This window comes from Cervus canadensis, chromosome 13 (genome assembly GCF_019320065.1).
Source record: "Cervus canadensis isolate Bull #8, Minnesota chromosome 13, ASM1932006v1, whole genome shotgun sequence".
NCBI classification, from domain to species: Eukaryota; Metazoa; Chordata; class Mammalia; order Artiodactyla; family Cervidae; genus Cervus; species Cervus canadensis.
Genome location: NC_057398.1, coordinates 59,499,195 through 59,517,734, shown reverse-complemented (window position 1 = coordinate 59,517,734; position 18,540 = coordinate 59,499,195). Strand labels below are relative to the sequence as shown.

Here is an 18,540-nt window from a genome sequence, read left to right as displayed (position 1 = left end):
CAAAGAATTGATACCCTTCTGTATAAAAGATAAAATGTATATACAAACAACTGTAATTCAAGGTCAAACATTTAAGTACTCTTTATAAGTATAAAAACATATTGATGGAGAACCTAGCAATGAGAAAGATCAATCTCCCATTTCATGTTGTCATCTGGTCATGCTCTGAATAGACACTGTAACTCTCTTCTTCAGTTTTTAAAAACTCATTTCAATATTAGGTTCCCAAAAATCAATAGTTTTTGATCGAGTGTATCTCCTGTGTAAGTTACTCAGTAAAGGGGAAGATTTCAACACTTTTATAAGAAAAAAATCTCAGGGCATTCAAATGCAATTTACTTGCAACATTCTGGAAGAATCTAGATAGACTTAAACATGGCTCAAACTTACTGATTTTCTAAGAACAACCTACTTCTGAGAAGAAAGTAGTTCATTTTGTTCTGAAAGCTCATTTTATGTTAGATACTTGGACAAATACACAAATCATAACATACTTTTATGTCTGTGTCTCTCTGCCAACAGCTGCTAAATGACTCAACCAACTAATTAAGAGTTTTGATTTAAACATGATGTTAATTTGTTGATTTAAGAGATAAAGTATAAAGCTTTGGTTCATAATCTGCTCCCTGCAGTCCTGTTTTTCTCACCTTGAAGGATGTTTTAAAAAATCACTACTGTACTAGAAAAGGCTATTGCTTAGTTTCTGTTTTGAATCAGTCAGTGTAGCCTGTGGGTAGAGAGGAGTCAATGAAATAAAATGAAGCCACATTTTGGAATTGCTTTATGTTTTAAATAAAACTTGAGTTTTATATTTATATAAGCTGGAGAAAGCTCTGTCCATTTGCTAATAACCCTGTGCCCACTGGTTTGATCTATAAGATGAAATTGGAATGTGTGAAAAACTAATAAGTGCTCTATTTTTACTTTTTAACTGTGGTGTTGGAGAAGACTCTTGAGAGTCCCTTGGACTGCAAGGAGATCCAGCCAGTCCATCCTAAAGGAAATCGGTCCTGAATATTCAGTGGAAGGACTGATGTTGAAGCTGAAACTCCAATACTTTGGCTACTTGATGCGAAGAGATGACTCATTTGAAAAGACCCTGATGCTGGGAAAGATTGAGGGCAGGAGAAGAAGGGGATGACAGAGGATGAGATGGTTGGATGGCATCACTGACCCAGTGGACGTGAGTTTGAGCAAGCTCCGGGAGTTGGTGATGGACAGGGAGGCCTGGCGTGTGGCAGTCCATGGGGTCACAAAGAGTCACACAGGACTGAGCGACCGAACGGAACTAAACTGAATGATGTGGAGACACTTTTATCTTGGCAACTGCAAGAAATCACTGATAGAATAGGACTTGCCTTTGGTGAGAGGTCTTATTAAGTCTCAGGTGAAGAATCTACCTCCCTCACAGAGCCTGGGTCTTAGTGATATCAGAAAACCACTCTACACAATGGGAGGGCAGAACTGAGGCAATTTAAGAGAAGGAAATGGATGGTAATGGGGGAAATCATCTAGAAGTGAGGTGGGGAGCAGGTAAACTAGCTGAGAGGTTTAAGGGGGAAAGGTCAGAAGGAAACCTTGATTGCTCTCTTGATATAATAGCTACTAAAAAAGGAACATGTCTACTGGATTTAACTTTGTCTTGAGTGAAATGCAATATTACCCATTTCTTAAATCCATATGAATCTTCCAAGTCAAAAGTACCAACATTTTTTGTGGATTGGCTTTCCCTTGGGAGTTAATAACAAGAACCAGTTCTTTGTGGGCTAATGTCAGAAATGCATTGACTTCTGGACTGTTCAATAATTGTTCATTTGTTGATTTAACATTCTATTCAAATTTATCATTTTTTGTGTGTGTGTTGAGCACTGTGGATGTATGGGTAAAAACAAATAGTCTTTATTCTTCAAGGAAGGATATCACGAGTCAAGGTGTTAGTCGCTCAGTCATATCCAACTTTTGCGACACCATGGACTGTAGCCTGCCAGGCTCCTTTGTCTGTGGGATTCTCCAGGCAAGAATACTGGAGTGGGTAGACATTCCCTTCTCCAGAGGAACTATCTGACCCAGGGATCAAACCCAGGGTGCCTGCATTATAGGCAGAGTCTTTACCATCTGAGACACCAGGGAAGCCTAAAAATGGAGAAATAACAATTTATCATTCAGTGTGATAAATGCATTAAGAACAGAAAGCTTATTGTGCTATTAGAGCACTTAGGAAGGGTGCCCGACACAGGCTGGGGGTGAGATGGGGATGGGTGGGGAGGGTCTGGGTTTAGAGGAGAGTTTCAAAATGGGAGATATCTGAGTCATACTTTGAAAAAAAAGTGAGAGTTAACTAAGTGAGAATGTAGGGAAGGGCATCTAGACTGAGGGGAATCCACACAAAGTCCTAGAGATAGGGAAAGCATGGTAGAAGTTCAAGTACCATTAAACTTCATGTAGGAAAGACCAAAATACTCAACAAACTGGCAGAGGTTAAAACTTGATGGGTCTAATGTGATTTACTTAAAAGTTGTATTTTTTTTTCCTCCTGGAAGAAAATTAGATTTTTTTGGAAGTAACTAATGTGAGATATGCCTATTTTGGCAAAAAGCAGAAAAAGATTTGGGATGGTGATTTGAAAAAGAGGAGAAATGGCTAGGGGTAGCGGGATGAGTTAAGAGGATCTGGAAAAGTTGTAGAAGTCTGAACTAAGGCAATGCTAGATGGGATGAAAAGGAAGAACAAAATTTTAAAATTCCCTAAGATTTGAAGTGAATACAATGTTACAAAGAATTACACACTATAACCTCAGGGAAAGAGAAGCATGAAGAATGTGAACTTGGGGACTTGGGTGACTGGACAGATGGTGGTATTTGAGACAGGGAAAAGTGAAAAAAGCAAGTTGGTGGAGAGAGAGATTTTAAGTGATGAAATACTGAGGTTGAAATATTTGTGAAACACTTAATTATAAACATCTAGTAGATTGGTAGATACTTAGGCCTTAAAAATTTATGAGTGTAGCCTTTGTGAAGGCTCTGGAATTTGGGGAGCTCCCCTTCTTCATCAGAAATTAAAGCCAGTATTAAAGAATTCCAAGGGAGACTACAATCATGAGGAACAGAGGAAGAGCCTAAAGGAATGGCAACAGATAAATCGTGGGGCAAGAGGAATCTGGAAGGAAACTGAAAAACATTGGTCTTTTACTTTTGCTTTTTCATATTGTCAATGCTAGAGGAACACATGTCTGTAATTTTGCACATCTGAACTCTAAAAACGGATGAGAGCTTGATGGCATGGCAGCAATTCTTAAAAGAGAGCAATAATCCAGTTCAAGCTCTTCCCACTACTTGACTAAACTTCCCTGGTGGCTCAGACGTTAAAGTGTTTGCCTACAATGCGGGAGATCCGGGTTCAATCCCTGGGTCGGGAAGATCTCCTGGAGAAGGAAATGGCAGCCCACTCCAGTATTCTTGCCTGGAAAATCCCTTGGACAGAGAATCTCTTGGAGAAGGAAATGGCAACCCACTCCGGTATTCTTGCCTGGAAAATCCCATGGATGGAGAAGCCTGGTAGGCTACAGTCCATGGGGTCCCAAAGAGTTGGACATGACTGAGCGACTTCACTTCATATCATTTTCTAGGAGGCCACAATTATAGAGAATCAGGACCAGCTTACCAATGGGGTCATAATATGTTTTAGCTTCTTTTTTAAATAGATTGAAAAATGACAGACATAAGGAACTCTCAGGGTGGCTGTGAACAAATGCTTCCTTTAATTCTCTCCATATCCACTTAGACACTCAAATGTTAGACCATCAAATTATGTCTAAATCACTCAACTAGGCCTTTTAAAATTAGTTATACTTGGATTATTAATTTAAGAGGATATAATATGTTTATTTCCACTTTAGCAAAACAACACAACCTAACGTTACTGCTGCTTTGTTCCCTTACAACCTCCAAGTTAAGGACTCAGACTACATTTATTTCTCATACGAGTTATTCACAACTGGCACTTATACAGCCAGAAAATGGATTCTAAATCCATGTTTCTTCTGCAGAGGTAAGCCCATTTAGTTTACTGTTTCTTTGCACAGTTAATTGTGTTAAAGGAAAGGTGAATAAAGTTAAAAAAACAAATCAAGTAAAACATTTCTCATCTCATACTCCCCAGCACTGTTGAAAGCTATAATTTTTAAGTCATGAAATCTGAGCTCTTTCAAGAAAATGCTTTTTGTTTTGGACAAAGTGAGAGTAGGGATCCATATTTCCTAAGAATTTAAATATATGGATTGGATGAGCAAAGCAGAGAGACCCTGTTCTATCAGGCTTGAGTTTCAGCCAGAACTGATTGATAGATCCTTTAGAAATTATCCATTATCATCAAAGTATCCATTTGATAGTTTACCTTTCCAAAAAATCCACTGCTGGTTTCTTCCTTTCAAAGGAACACTAAGCTTTTTGACATGAAACATTCTTTATATAGAAAACATCATTAGTGAATTCCTGGTGAGGAGCCATATGCCCCATATGTGGAATTTTCCATTTTATTCCCCATTTACTGGTAGGAAGTTCAGGTCTAATATTCTGAGGTACAACAACCCCTTCATTAGAAGAGTAATGGACAAGTAGTTCAGGACTCTTTGATGAGCACTAATATTACATTTCTGTTCAGAAGCTTATTTATGCCTCTTGTTTCCCCACATGGAAAACAGTAGATAATAAAGATTAACAAAATAATTAGTTGATCACTAGCCCAAGTTTCTGAGCATATTTTTCTTCTAAAAGTAAATGATACTATCTTTCCCAGTTCTTAACCCACAGACCATTGTTATCAGGTAGATATGCATGCTTCCAGAATCTTTCTTATGCATTTACCTACAGAAATGAATACAATTTTCTATGTGTGGCTTTATATATAAAGATGCTACATATTAACAGAGTTCTATAACTCTACATTATATGTACAGATCACCTTGTTTCTTTAAATTGATGGAATTCCATAATGTGAATATATCTGAATAAATTTAGCAATTCCCCTACTCAAAGACATTTAGATTGCTTCCAAAATCTTGGCATTCAACAACAACAATAAAGGCTTCGATGGACATCCTGGTACATGCCTCCTTGTGAAGTTGTGGAAGTGTTATTTTCTGGCATTAGATAATCAAATTGAAGCTTGATTTGATTTCTAAGGTGATGGTCCCACTTACCAATCCCTCAAGCTGTGTTTGATAGCATATTTCCTCCATCTGTTCACTTGTCAAATTCCTTGATCCTTGTGGTCCATCTCAGAAGGCATCCACCCTTTAAGATCTTTCTTGAAATCCCTGATGGGTTGTAATCTCTCTTCCAAGATTAACCTGAGCATTCTGTTTATTAATTCTCTCTTAACATCACCTCTAAGATTCTCTCTTTATGTCAATTTGGTTGCTTACCCTATCACTTCTACTTGATTGCAAGTTCTTGTGGGCAATGAATATTTTTACCAGCTTAAACAGGGAGTGTGGTGCTTGTTTTATTTTAGCTGCACCAGGAATATTTAACTTTTGATTTTTAGAGGAATTTCATATCCAAGTACAGAATATCTTTTTTCTTCCAAGGAAAACCACATCTAAGGAATTGAAGGCAAACTGCCTTGGGAGACTTATAGTTTAACTAAACTTGAAAAACAGGAAGCTAGAATATTATTTTGGATCCATATACTTTATTTCTTCTTCTTTGTTTGTTATGATAGAGTTTATAGCATTCATATCAAAATACCATATGAAAACTTCTTTTTCCCAACCATGGGTATTTTTTAATTACCTTGAGGGGCTGCCTGCAGAGTCTGACCTAGAAAAGGCTCACTTGAAGTGCATCCAGCAGATGTACAAGCTCTAAGTGTGAAGCTGTAGTTGGTGTATGGCTGGAGACCTAGAAAGAGCAAACAAGAAATCAAGTACCTCTTGAGAGGATTATTTATTATCAGGTAAACACTAGCAGTCACATGCAGAGTTGCAGATATGATATCCAAAATTTTTAAGAGCAGAAAACACTCCAAGGGAGAAAGGAACTTCATAAGTAGCTCAGTATTAAAAGAAATTTCATTTCTCAACTGATAAAACAATAAACTCCAAGCCTTCAAAGAGATCTGAAAATTCTTGTCATCCACCCATCCATCTATCTTTCCATTAACTCCCCTGTACCAGGCATCATTGAAGAGACTCCCCTGCCGAGGGGATTGAGGTGCTCCATCTCCCAAACAGCCCATTCCATCTCTAGAGAGCTCTAGAGTTCTCTTTGTTTGGTGTGAAAGTCCTTCTTTATATTGTGGTGAACTCTTTCTAACACTTCCACCCACTAGGGACACAGAGAACAAATCTAATTTCTTTTCCACATGACAGTTCTTCAAATATTTGCAGACAGTTATCAAATCCCCCCTGAGTTTTCTCTTCTCCAGGCTAACCATCCCAGTTTCTGCAACTGCTTCGTATATGAACAGGAGCAGGGAGGAAAAAAAATAAAAAGAAGGTTAGAGTCAATATTTTTACCCCAAGCCATATTCAGCTCATATTAACTTTTCTTTTAACTTTGCATTTCTTCACCATATATGCCCCTACTGTACTATCTCACAATTCGGTAGTTTTTTTGTGAGGTATGTTGTTTTTGTGTTTACACATAGATTAGACATGTTATGAAGAGGGAACAGTGTTTACTCTCTCTTTTATATTAAGATGTATAATGTAGCACAGCAATTGCTCAATAAATTCTCAGGAAAAGAAGGAACAGCAAACCACCGACAACAGATATACTGGTATCTGTTGGCAATCCACAGATACCAGTATATATTGTTCCATGTCCATTCCAAACTCCTTAAGGATCCTTTTCCCCCACCGTGCCCCCTCCATGCCCCCTGGAACCCTAAGTTCATTTCCTAAGTCTGTTTCTCTTTTGTAAGCTCATTTGTCTCACTTAATGTTAGATTCCATGTATAAGGAATGTCATTTTGATACTTCTCCTTCTGTCTGCACACACTGCTATATTTAAAATGGATCACCAACAAGTTCCTACTGCGGAGCACGGGGACCTCTGCTCAGTGTTATGCGGCAGCCTGGATGGGAGGGGAGCTTGGGGGAGAAAGGATATATGCATACAGATGGCTGAATCCCTTCTCTGTCCACCTGACACTGTCACATTGTTAATCAGCTATAACCCAGCACAAAATAAAGTTACATGTTGGTAGATTTCACCACGGCGTGGTCAGTGACCTTTCAGAAGTGACTTAGCTTCATTCTGCTTTGATCTACTGATCTGTAAAATAAGGAATCACTGCAGCTAGTCGCTAAGGCTGTTGAGAAGTACTTAGGGTAGTACTTTATTTTAGTAGAAGCAACTTTAAGACTCAGCAGCATTCAACAAGAATACATCGAGGCTAACATTCGCTGCCTTGACTCCTGGGCAAAATAAAACAAAGCCAAAGCTTTAAAAATATTTTCTGATTAAAGAACAGGACAATATCTATGTCAAATAATTGGGCTAAGTTACATCATGGATCCAATAAATTTCTATACTTATTTTTTCATGAATTTTGAACTGTTTTCACATATTCTGTTCTTTTGGTGAGCAGACTCTTCTTCCAGACATTTATGTGTCACTCTGTCACCTTACGTATATCTGTTCAAATACTATATTTTAAAAGATTTTGGTCTTTATCTACACACAACAGCCAGTACTTTTTATCCTCTAAAATTACTTTCTTCTTTCATAGCCTTCCACACTATCAGATGTTTTATTACATGGTTATTTATTTATTGCTTGTCTCCACCTCTGTGACATAAGCTCAAAAAGAACAAGGACTTGTTTTGCCCACAACTGTATCCTTTGAATAGTGACAGGCACAAAGCAGGTGCTCATTAAGTGAAGGAAAAAAATTAATTAACTAGTTCACTTAGAATTGGAGCAATAGTCTGGCTTCTCTGCTAAAGCCATAATGTTCTGTAGCTAGAGCTGCTCCAGGATTCAGCTTCAAAACCCTTAGTGTTTCCTTATCAATTTAATGATAAGATGTGGATACTTATTTGATTATAATCTTCTACTTGGCTGCTATGGAGGATTTACATACTTCTGATAGTTACCTGATTTACAGATGAGGAATATGATGAAAGATCTAGGCCATTTCCAAGCCTTGTGGGTTTGATAAAAGCTTATAGGAAAATGCTCAAGATTATAAAATATAGAGCTCAAGAGAAAATGGAAGGAAATATTTAAGAATGAAGGTCATGGATGGCGGTGACTGATTTAGTCTGACAATGTTGCCTTCTTTACTCCCATTACTGAAAAATGGGGTCTTGATCCTTGTAACACCATTGTACCTGAGTATCTTAGTTTCTCACTTAGAAGGTAAGCCCTTTGAGAGTAAGGATGGTATCTTTTAACGTTTTTAAAATCATTTCTCCCCATGTATTCAACGTGTTTCAAAAATTTTTTAAGGAAGACCAGGTCATAAAAGCATTCAATAAGGATGGCATGGTTGTGATGCTATGATATGTCCATGTACCATCACAAGTGTGATGTGACCAAACAGGCCCTTCCTCTTAATTCCATAGGGACTCTTGCTCACAGCATCAATTTCATTGAGTAGGAGATTCTTCTCTACTTGCATAATACTATTAAAATAAAAACAAAACTAATATAATCTATGAACAATAAATATTTTCTAGATTTTTTTTTTTTTCCTGAATGTCAGGCTTAAGTATGGCTAGCAAAAATGAAGCAATACTTGATTTTTCTCTGGAATAGTCTGACAAAAAAAAAAAAGCCTTTGTTCTCTTCCGCATTTTGTATTCTGGTTGGTCTGGTTTCAGACTTTTGAAAGAAAATTTAGGATGGGTCTTAGGAAAACAAGAGAAAACATCATCCCAGAGGTGTACTAAGACTGATTAGAAGATTGAAGGTATTTGTAATGAGGACTGTAGCTAAAAGAAAATCTACATATATAAAAACAAAAGTTGTTTTTTCCTTACAAAATTTTTCTAAAGGGGGTTAAGTGTCATCCATTTCACACTAGAAGACAGATGTATGGAGATGGTACAGCTGCAGAGCAGTCAGCCCTTAAAGAAGTTTTGATAGACTGAGGAAGGTGTGCCAAAGGAGTCTGCCACAAGGTGTTTAAATTGAGAGGGGTGGGGTGGTTTAGTAGAGGATCGGGCCAGAGTTAGTGAAGGAATATACATCTCTTGCAGAAACGAATACCAGAATTAAGGGTGGTGGGCAGGATGCAGAACTGAGTACTAAGCAGAGAGCACTGGTCAAAAAGTCGAAAGATTATCGAACTAAGTGAGGTAAGTCAGAGAGAGAAAGACACATATTATATATCACTTGTATGTAAAATCTAAAAAAAATGCAAGTGAACTTATTTACAAAACAGAAATAGATTCATAGGCATAGAAAAGAAACTTATGGTTACCAAAGGTGAAAAGGGTTGGGGAGGGATATATTAGAGGAGTTTGAGATGAACAGACACACACTATTATACAGAAAATATTACACTATATTACACTATACTATATTATATAATATACTATAATATTATACTATACTACTATACAGAAAATATTTTCCTGTATATATACACACATATGTATGTATATATATATGTATCTTTGCCAACAAAAGTCCATCTAGTCAAAGCTATGGTTTTTCTGGTAGTCATTGCTCATGGATGTGAGAGTTGGACTATAAAGAAAGCTGAGTGCTGAAGAATTGATGCTTTTGAACTGTGGTGTTGGAGAAGACACTTGAGAGTCCCTTGGACTGCAAGGAGATCAAACCAGTCCATCCTAAAGAAAATCAGTCCTGAATATTCATTGGAAGGACTGATGCTGATGCTAAAACTCCAATACTTTGGCAACCTGATGCAAAGAACGGACTCCCTGGAATGACTCTGATGCTGGGAAAGACTGAAGGCAGGAGGAGAAGGGGACAACAGAGGATGAGATGGTTGAATGGCATCATCGACTCCATGGACATGACTTTGGGCAAGTTCCAGGGGTTGGTGATGGACAGGGAAGCCTGGTGTGCTTCTGTCCATGGGGTTGCAGAGAGTCAGTAGTGACTGAGCGACTGAACTGAACTGATACAGAAAATGATAACCAACAAGGTACTACTATATAGCACAGGGAACTATATTCAATATCTTCTAATAGACTATAGTGGAAAATAATCTGAAATATATATGTATATATACATACACATATATAACTGAATCACTTTGATGTATACCTGAAACACTGTAAATTGACTATACTTCAAAAAGAAAAACTTATAAAAATAAGTCAGAGGAGTTCAAAGACATCTCCAAATCAAAAGGAGTGGAAGTAGGGAACTGGAGAAAAGAAGCAAAGTTTGAAGAACAAGAAAGATTAGAGTGGGGGCATGAGGCTGGAAGTGAAGGGAGCAGGGATGATGGCTTATTCGTGGGCAGTTTTTCTCCCAGAGATGCTTCAGCCCCTGTAGTGCTGGGCATCTGACCAGGTGAAAGGACCAGGTGGGTCAAGCATAGACTCAGACTCATTTCAACTGACATTCACTAGCTTGTATCATGCAACTCTACACCTGTAATATTTAACTTCCAGAGTATAGTCATACATTTTTGATAACAAAACTTGAATTCTCTTTGGAGAAACCAGTCTTTGGCCACTATCAGGCCTTGTGCTTGGTTGAGAGGTGACTTTGCCCAGGTCAGGACACAGATCAACACTCAATCCTGAGCAATGGTAGCAGCATTCTGTGACCTCATTCAGGCCACTGAAAGCTAGGCTTAGAAACAGAACTTTCATTCATTTTTATATGGTTCTTTTTACACCATATAAAGCTTGAGAATGGAGGAGAGCTCAGAGGAAAAGAAACTGTGTCCTGCAGATGTCATTTGGAGGAAAGAAATAGAGGAAAACAATAGAATGGGAAAGACTAGAGATCTCTTCAAGAAAATGAGAGATACCAAGGGAACATTTCATGCAAAGATAGATACAATAAAGGACAGAAATGGTATGCACCTAACAGAAGCAGAAGATATTAAGAAGAGGTAGCAAGAATACACAGAAGAACTATACAAAAAAGATCTTCACGACCCAGATAACCATGATGGCATGATCACTCACCTAGAGCCAGACATCCTGGAATGCAAAGTCAAGTGGGCCTTAGGAAGCATCACTACGAACAAAGCAAGTGGAGGTGATGGAATTCCAACTGAGCTATTTCAAATCCTAAAAGATGATGCTGCAAAAGTGCTGCACTCAACATGCCAGCAAATTTGGAAACTCAGCAGTGGCCACAGGACTGGAAAAGGTCAGTTTTCATTCCAATCCCAAAGAAAGGCAATGGCAAAGAATGCTCAAACTACCACACAATTGCATTCATCTCACACACTAGTAAACTAATGCTCAAAATTCTCCAAGCTTCAATAGTATGTGAACCGTGAACTTCCAGATGTTCCAGCTAGATTTAAAAAAGGCAGAGGAACCAGAGATCACAGTGTCAACATCCGCTGGATCGTAGAAAAAGCAAAAGAATTCCAGAAAAACATCTACTTCTGTTTTATTGACTATGCCAAAGCCTTTGACTGTGTGGATCACAACAAACTGGAAAATTCTTCAAGAGATGGGAACACCAGACCACCTGACCTGCTTCTTGAGAAATCTGTATGCAGGACAGGAAGTAACAGTTAGAACTGGACATGGAACAACAGAATGTTTCCAAATAGGGAAAGGAGTATGACAAGGCTGTATATTGTCACCCTGCTTATTTAACTTATATGCGGATTACATCATGAGAAACGCTAGGCTGGAAGAAGCACAAGCTGGAATCAAGATTGCCGGGAGAAATATCAATAACTTCAGATATGCAGATTATACCACACTTATGGCAGAAAGCGAAGAAGAATTAAAGAGCTTCTTGATAAAAGTGAAAGAGGAGAGTTAAAAAGTTGGCTTAAAACTCAACATTCAGAAATCTAAGATCATGGCTTCCAGTCCCATCACTTCATGACAAACAGATGGGGAAACAGTGGAAACAGTGACAGATTTTATTTTTGGGGGGCTGAAAAATCACTGCAGATGGAAAATCACTGTAGCCATGAAATTAAAAAGATGCTTACTCCTTGGTAGAAGTTATGACCAACCTAGACACATATTAAAAAGCAGAGATATTACTTTGCCAACAAAGGTCCATCTAGTCAAAGCTATGGTTTCTCCAGTAGTCATGTATGGATGTGAGAGTTGGACTATAAAAAAAGCTGAGCACCGCAGAACTGATGCTTTTGAACTGTGGTGTTGGATAAGACTCTTGAGAGTCCCTTGGACTGCAAGGGGATTCAACCAGTCCATCCTAAAGGAGATAGTCCTGGGTGTTCATTGGAAGGACTGATGTTAAAGCTGAAACTCTGATACTTTGGCCACCTGATGTGAAGAACTGACTCATTAGAAAAGACTCTGATGCTGGGAAAGATTGAAGGCGGGAGGAGAAGGGGATGACATTAGATGAGATGGTTGGATGGTTGGATCACTGACTCAATGGACATGAGTCTGAGTAAACTCTGGGAGCTGGTGATAGTCAGGGAAGCCTGGAGTGCTGCAGTCCATAGGGTCACAAAGAGTCAGACACGACTGAGCGACTGAACTGAACTGATGTCCTTTGGCAGCCTTGAGTGAGCCACACCTAAAGTCTACACATGATTTTTGTTTGTTTCATGAGCCTTTAAGTGCCCATTTGTTAACCCTGGTTGAACTGTTTTTGGTGACCTTCAAGAAGTAGAGTTATAAGTGATACTACTATTATAATTGCTAATAATGTTACATGTGTACACAGGGTCAGAGTCTTCTATGTTACACACAGAGAGCATAAGCAGCTATTATTATTGTGTATGACGTGATCTGCCTTTATACGAGCTAGAAAGAGGTACCAGATTATGGGAGAGAGAATTAGCAAGAACACACAAAAGTCTGGTGAAAAGGTGAGGAGGTTTCACCTTTAATATCACCAGAACAAGAAATATTGTCCCTGCCTCAAAGGTAGGAATACAGGCTGAGAGAATCAAATAGGGACATGTTGAACAAATGGTCGGGTTGGAGTAGGGACAAACCAATGATTTTAACACCAAGTCCTATGCTATCACCATCAAATAAGAGTTATATCAAACACAATGAAAAATTTCAATGACTGCCTTCCCTCTAAAGATTAAATAGTATCTGAATGATATAAAAGGGGTAGAAACCATTGCAGTTGTTCTTAAAGTGAAATACAATGGAAGGATTTCATTCAAAACACAAATTAATACAAAAGTTAAAAAACAAAATTTGGTGTTTTTTATTTCATTTTTTTCTCCTCTTTTCACTTAACTCTATACACTAATTACATGGATTTTTTGAGAAATGCAGTTATTCTCTAAGGAAGTTGCTTATTTAATTGCATAAAGAACATACCAATTAAAGTTTCAGTTCCATACAATTCAGTTGTTCATTTGTGTCCAACTCTCTGGGACCTCCACGGACTGCAGCATGCCAGGCTTCCCTGTCCACCACCAACTCCTGGAGCTTGCACAAACTCATGTCCATCAAGTCGGTGATGCCATTCAACCATCTCATCCTCTGTTGTCCCCTACTCCTCCTATCTTCAATCTTTCCTAGCATCAGGGTCTTTTCAAGAGTCAGCTCTTTGCATCAGGTGGCCAAAGTGTTGGAGCTTCAGCATCAGCATCAGTCCTTCCAATGAATATTCAGGACTGATTTTCTTTAGGATGGACTGGTTTGATCTCCTTGCAGTCCAAGGGATGCTCAAGAGTCATCTCCAACAGTTGAAAAGCATCAATTCTTTGGCACTCAGCTTTCTTTATAGTCCAACTCTCACATCCTTACTGGAAAATCCATAGTTTTGACAATAAAGATCTTTGCTGGCAAAGTTAAGTCTCTGCTTTTTGATACTGCTGTCTGTTTGTCATAGCTTTTCTTCCAAAGAGCAAGAGTCTTTTAATTTCATGGCCACAGTCACCATCTGCAGTGATTTTGGAGCCTAAGAAAATAAAGTGTGTCACTGTTGCCACTGTTTCCCAATCTATCTGCCATGAAGTGATGGGACTAAAGCCATGATCTTTGTTTTTTGAATGTCGAGTTTTAAGCCAGCCTTTTCACTCTCCTCTTTCACTTTCATCAAGAGGCTCTTTAGTTTCACTTCAATTTCTGCCATAAGGGTGGTGTCATGTGCATATCTGAAGTTATTGATATTTCTCCCGGCAATCTTGATTCCAGCTTATACTTCATCCAGTCTGCCATTTTGCATGATGTACTCTGCATATAAGTTAAATAAGCAAGGTTATAATATACAGCCTTGATGTACTCCTTTCTCAATTTGGAACCATCGTTCTATGTCCAGTTCTAACTGTTGCTTCTTGACCTGCATTCAGATTTCTCAAGAGGCAGGTCAGGTGGTCTGGTATTCCCATCTCTTTCAGAATTTTCCACAGTTCGTTGTGATCTACACAGTCAAAGGCTTTAGCGCAGTCAATGACGCAGAAGTAGATGCTTTTTTGGAATTCTCTTGCTTTTTCTGTGCTCCATCAGATGTTGGCAATTAGATCTCTGGTTCCTCTGCCTTTTCTCAATCCACCTTGACCATATGGAAGTTCTCAGTTCAGGTACTGCTGAAGCCTAGCTTGGAGAATTTTGAGCATTACTTAGCTAGTGTGTGAAATGAGTGTGACTGTGTGGTAGTTTGAACACCCTTTGGCATTGTCTTTCTTTGGGATTGGAATGAAAACTGACCTTTTCCAGTTCTGTGACCACTGCTGAGTTTTCCAAATTTCCAATTTCCAAATTGAATGCAGCACTTTCACAGCATCGTCTTTTCGGATTTGAAATAACTCAGTTGGAATTCTATCACCTCCACTAGCTTTGTCCGTAGTGATGCTTCCTAAGGCCCACTTGATTTCGCACTCCAGGATGTCTGGCTCTAGGTGAGTGATCATGCCATCGTGGTTATCTGGGTCATGAAGATCTTTTTTGCATAGTTCTTTTGTGTATTCTTGCCACCTCTTTTTCATATCTTTTGCTTCTGTTAGATCCATACAGTTTCTGTCCTTTATTGTGTCCATCTTTGAATGAAATGTTCCCTTGGTATCTCTAATTTTCTTGAAGAGATCTCTAGTCTTTCCCATTCTATTGTTTTCCCCTATTTCTTTGCATTGATTACTTAGGAAGCCTTTCTTATCTCTGTTATTCTTTGGAACTCTGCATTCAGATGGAGATGCATTTTATCTGAAACTAAAGTTTACTTAACATTTACTACTTGCAGGCCTTCTTCCATGTACTTCCTAGACATTAACTGACACCATTAAAGCCCTTGCAGAGTAAGACAATTACTCCCAGAGGAACTTCTGTTCTTTGCTCAGATAACAGGAGCCAAAGCATAGACAGATGAAGGAACTCACCTCTGATGACAGAGATAAGAAAGGGTGAGGTCAGGATGCAATTCTGGGCAGTTGGGACTTACCTGGTGGCTCAGATGGTAAAGCGTCTGCCCATAATGTGGGAGACCCAGGTTCAATCACTGGGTTGGGGAGATATCCTGGAGAAGGAAATGGCAACCCACTCCAGTATTCTTGCCTGGAAAATCCCATGTACAGAGGAACCTGGTAGGCTACAGTCCATGTGGCTGAAAAGAGTCAGACACCACTGAGCGACTTCACTTTCTTTCTTTTCTTTTTGGGCTGAAAAATGTGACCCAGAGCAGTTGGATCAGTCCTATGAGGCTTCTAAGTAAAATGACACAGATCCTTCAAGGCCTAGTAACACTTCTGGTAATATAAGAAATCCATATGGGGCTAGGTATTTGAATATTTTCATTTGGAATATGAGCACAATTCATGTTCAGGGGCAGACTCAGCTTAGCAGTCTGAAATTAGACTCTTTGGGTCTAATCCTTGTCTACCTATCAGCTACTACCACAAGCCAGCTTATTGACCTTGGTTTCCATATATGTAAACTGTGGGCACAGGAATATAGACTGCTTAATTGAACCACAGGCTAATATGAAAGATGACAACAGATGAATACAATATTTGCATATTCTATTCTTAGGTCCAGTAGTCATGTACAAGGTGAGAATTAGACCATAAAGAAGGTTGAGTGCTGAAGAATTGATGCTTTCGAATTGTGGTGCTGGACAAGACTCTTGAGAGTCCCTTGGACTGCCAGAAGGTCAAACCAGTCAATCCTAAAGGAAATCAACCCTGAACATTCATTGGAAGGATTGTTGCTGAAGCTGAAGTTCTAACACTTTGGCCACCTGATATGAAGAGCTGACTCATTGGAAAAGCCTCTGATGCTGCAAAATACTGAAGGCAAAGGAGAAGGGGACAACAGATGAGGAGATGGTTAGATAGCATTACTGACTCAATCAGTCAGAAGTGAGTTAGTGACTGAACAACAATTTCTTAGGTCTTGTATTTTTCCTATTGTTAGTGGAATGATTTACTAATAGACTTGGTTCCAACAGTCTGTAAGTAAAGTGTGGACTGCCATGAGGCATAGATGATTTACATGAACTGGATGACCTTTCATATATATGACTCTGTAAAACTCAATAAAATCAACACATTTCAACTGGAATTTGCTGTCACTTTAAGGAAGCCCCTATTGGCAGTCCTTAAAATGAGATATATTTGAAATATTAGCAACAGGCAGTGAAAAGGGCACACCAATTGAAAACTACTCATGAATTGATCAGGATGAGAAAAGGGAAATAAAGAGATGTCTCCAAGGAACCGTTCTGACTGTAACTTAATCCTAAAGTCAAAGAGTAGAAGGAGAAAAGAAAACATCATTCAACTGCTCAGCATTGAATTAAAAGAGTAAGAAATCGCGGCTGTAGAACAGAGAAAGACAAACGCATGGAGAAAAGCCAAGAATTTAACATTTCAGTGGAGTGGAGATTACTGTGGCTGCAAATTACCTGAATTTCCCTACAGGGAATCATGTTCTCTTTTAAAGGAAAGAGGCATACTATAACCAAACTCATTACAATTACACTTTCAAGTAACATTCCTTTCAAGAGTAAATATGTGTTAAAAATAGAGTGCAAAAAGTCTGCCTATGGATCATAAAAAGATGATTTGGAAAACAAAACTCATGGCTCTGTAAGTTACATTGGATGTACTCTATAAAGAACAGCTTGTTTCTCGTGTTTAATCTCCAGGCAGTCACGAAGAGGCTTTTTGTTCATCACAGTTTCAGATAGCTAGTGCTACCTCAAAATAGTCATTCAGTTGTCCTAAATATCATCTGTTACTCTTCTGAAGAATCACCAAATAATCCTAGAGAATATGTAATTTCACAAGTTCCTCACTCAACTTGGTTAGTGATTAGTTCTAACCAAGTGCTAGAGGCCTGAATTACTTCAAAAAGCTTTTGTTAGGTGGATACCAGGTATTGCCCACTCTGAGGGCAGTTACTTGTCCTGGCACCAGTTCACTCAAACTAGATGCTTGCCCTGGTCCATGTGAACCACATATCTAGTTTTACTGTTCAAAAGAGCTGTCTTTTGCCTCCACCTGCCTGGGATCTCATTAAATGATTTTCCCCTCCCTCACCCAAGAACATTTCTGCTCGTGGAGGTTCCCAGAAACATCCAGCAGTCACTGTGATGAGTAGAGCTATGTCAGGGCTCGACTTTGGATTAACCTGATTCCACGTGAAAATTGAGATATTCAAAACTGGTACACTAAGGGATCATGGAATCACTTTAGATATACCAAATGTGCATTTAAATTATGGTTTGTGTCACAGAATTTGATTGTGAAATATATCAGGAGCTCATAAGCTAGGGTCCCCTTTCCCTGTAGTATCATCCATCATAATCTCAGCGGTGTCCATCCCTCTTAGTCAAGCCAATTTCTTGCCTCTCTGAGAGCAGCCATTGGCACTGTCCATTTCTTGCATCAAGGCTTTGACGTAGGAGTTCAGGTGATGTCTCATATGAACCACACATCAAAACATCAAAACTAGGGGGATCTTGCATTTAAAATACCAGTGAAAGAACTTTCAATTCTGACTACTTGCTACAAAGCTTATTTGCATTCTTAATTCCGTATTTAATGTGTAATTCTACACCAGAGATTAAGCTCCTCTCCCTAGTATCAGAGTGATCAGATTCATCACAAGAAGCACTTCCTGAATGGATCACTAGTTTGGCAGGCTCTCTTTCCAAATATATTAACATTCAGTTCAGTTCAGCTCAGTTCAGTCACTCAGTCATGTCCAACTCTTTGCGACCCCATGAACCACAGCACGCCAGGCCTCCCTGTCCATCACCAACTTCCAGAGTTTACTCAAACCCATGACAATCGAGTTGGTGATGCCATCCAGCCATCTCATCTTCTGTTGTCCCCTTATCCTCCTGCCCCTAATCCCTCCCAGCATCAGGGTCTTTCCCAATGAGTCAACTCTTCGCATGAGGTGGCCAAAGTACTGCAGTTTCAGCTTCAGCATCAGTCCTTCCAATGAACACCCAGGACTGATCTCCTTTA

At 39.0% G+C, this 18,540-nt stretch overlaps 1 protein-coding gene across 1 annotated transcript in view; it reads right to left on the bottom strand.

Annotated features, from left to right (window-relative positions):
- The window catches only part of USH2A (usherin), an 893,901-nt gene that overhangs the window by 168,489 nt on the left and 706,872 nt on the right, over positions 1-18,540 (bottom strand). The window contains exon 56 of the mRNA XM_043484771.1: positions 5,793-5,900. Coding sequence (XP_043340706.1) covers positions 5,793-5,900 — 108 coding nt within the window. The remainder of the gene's footprint in view (positions 1-5,792; positions 5,901-18,540) is intronic.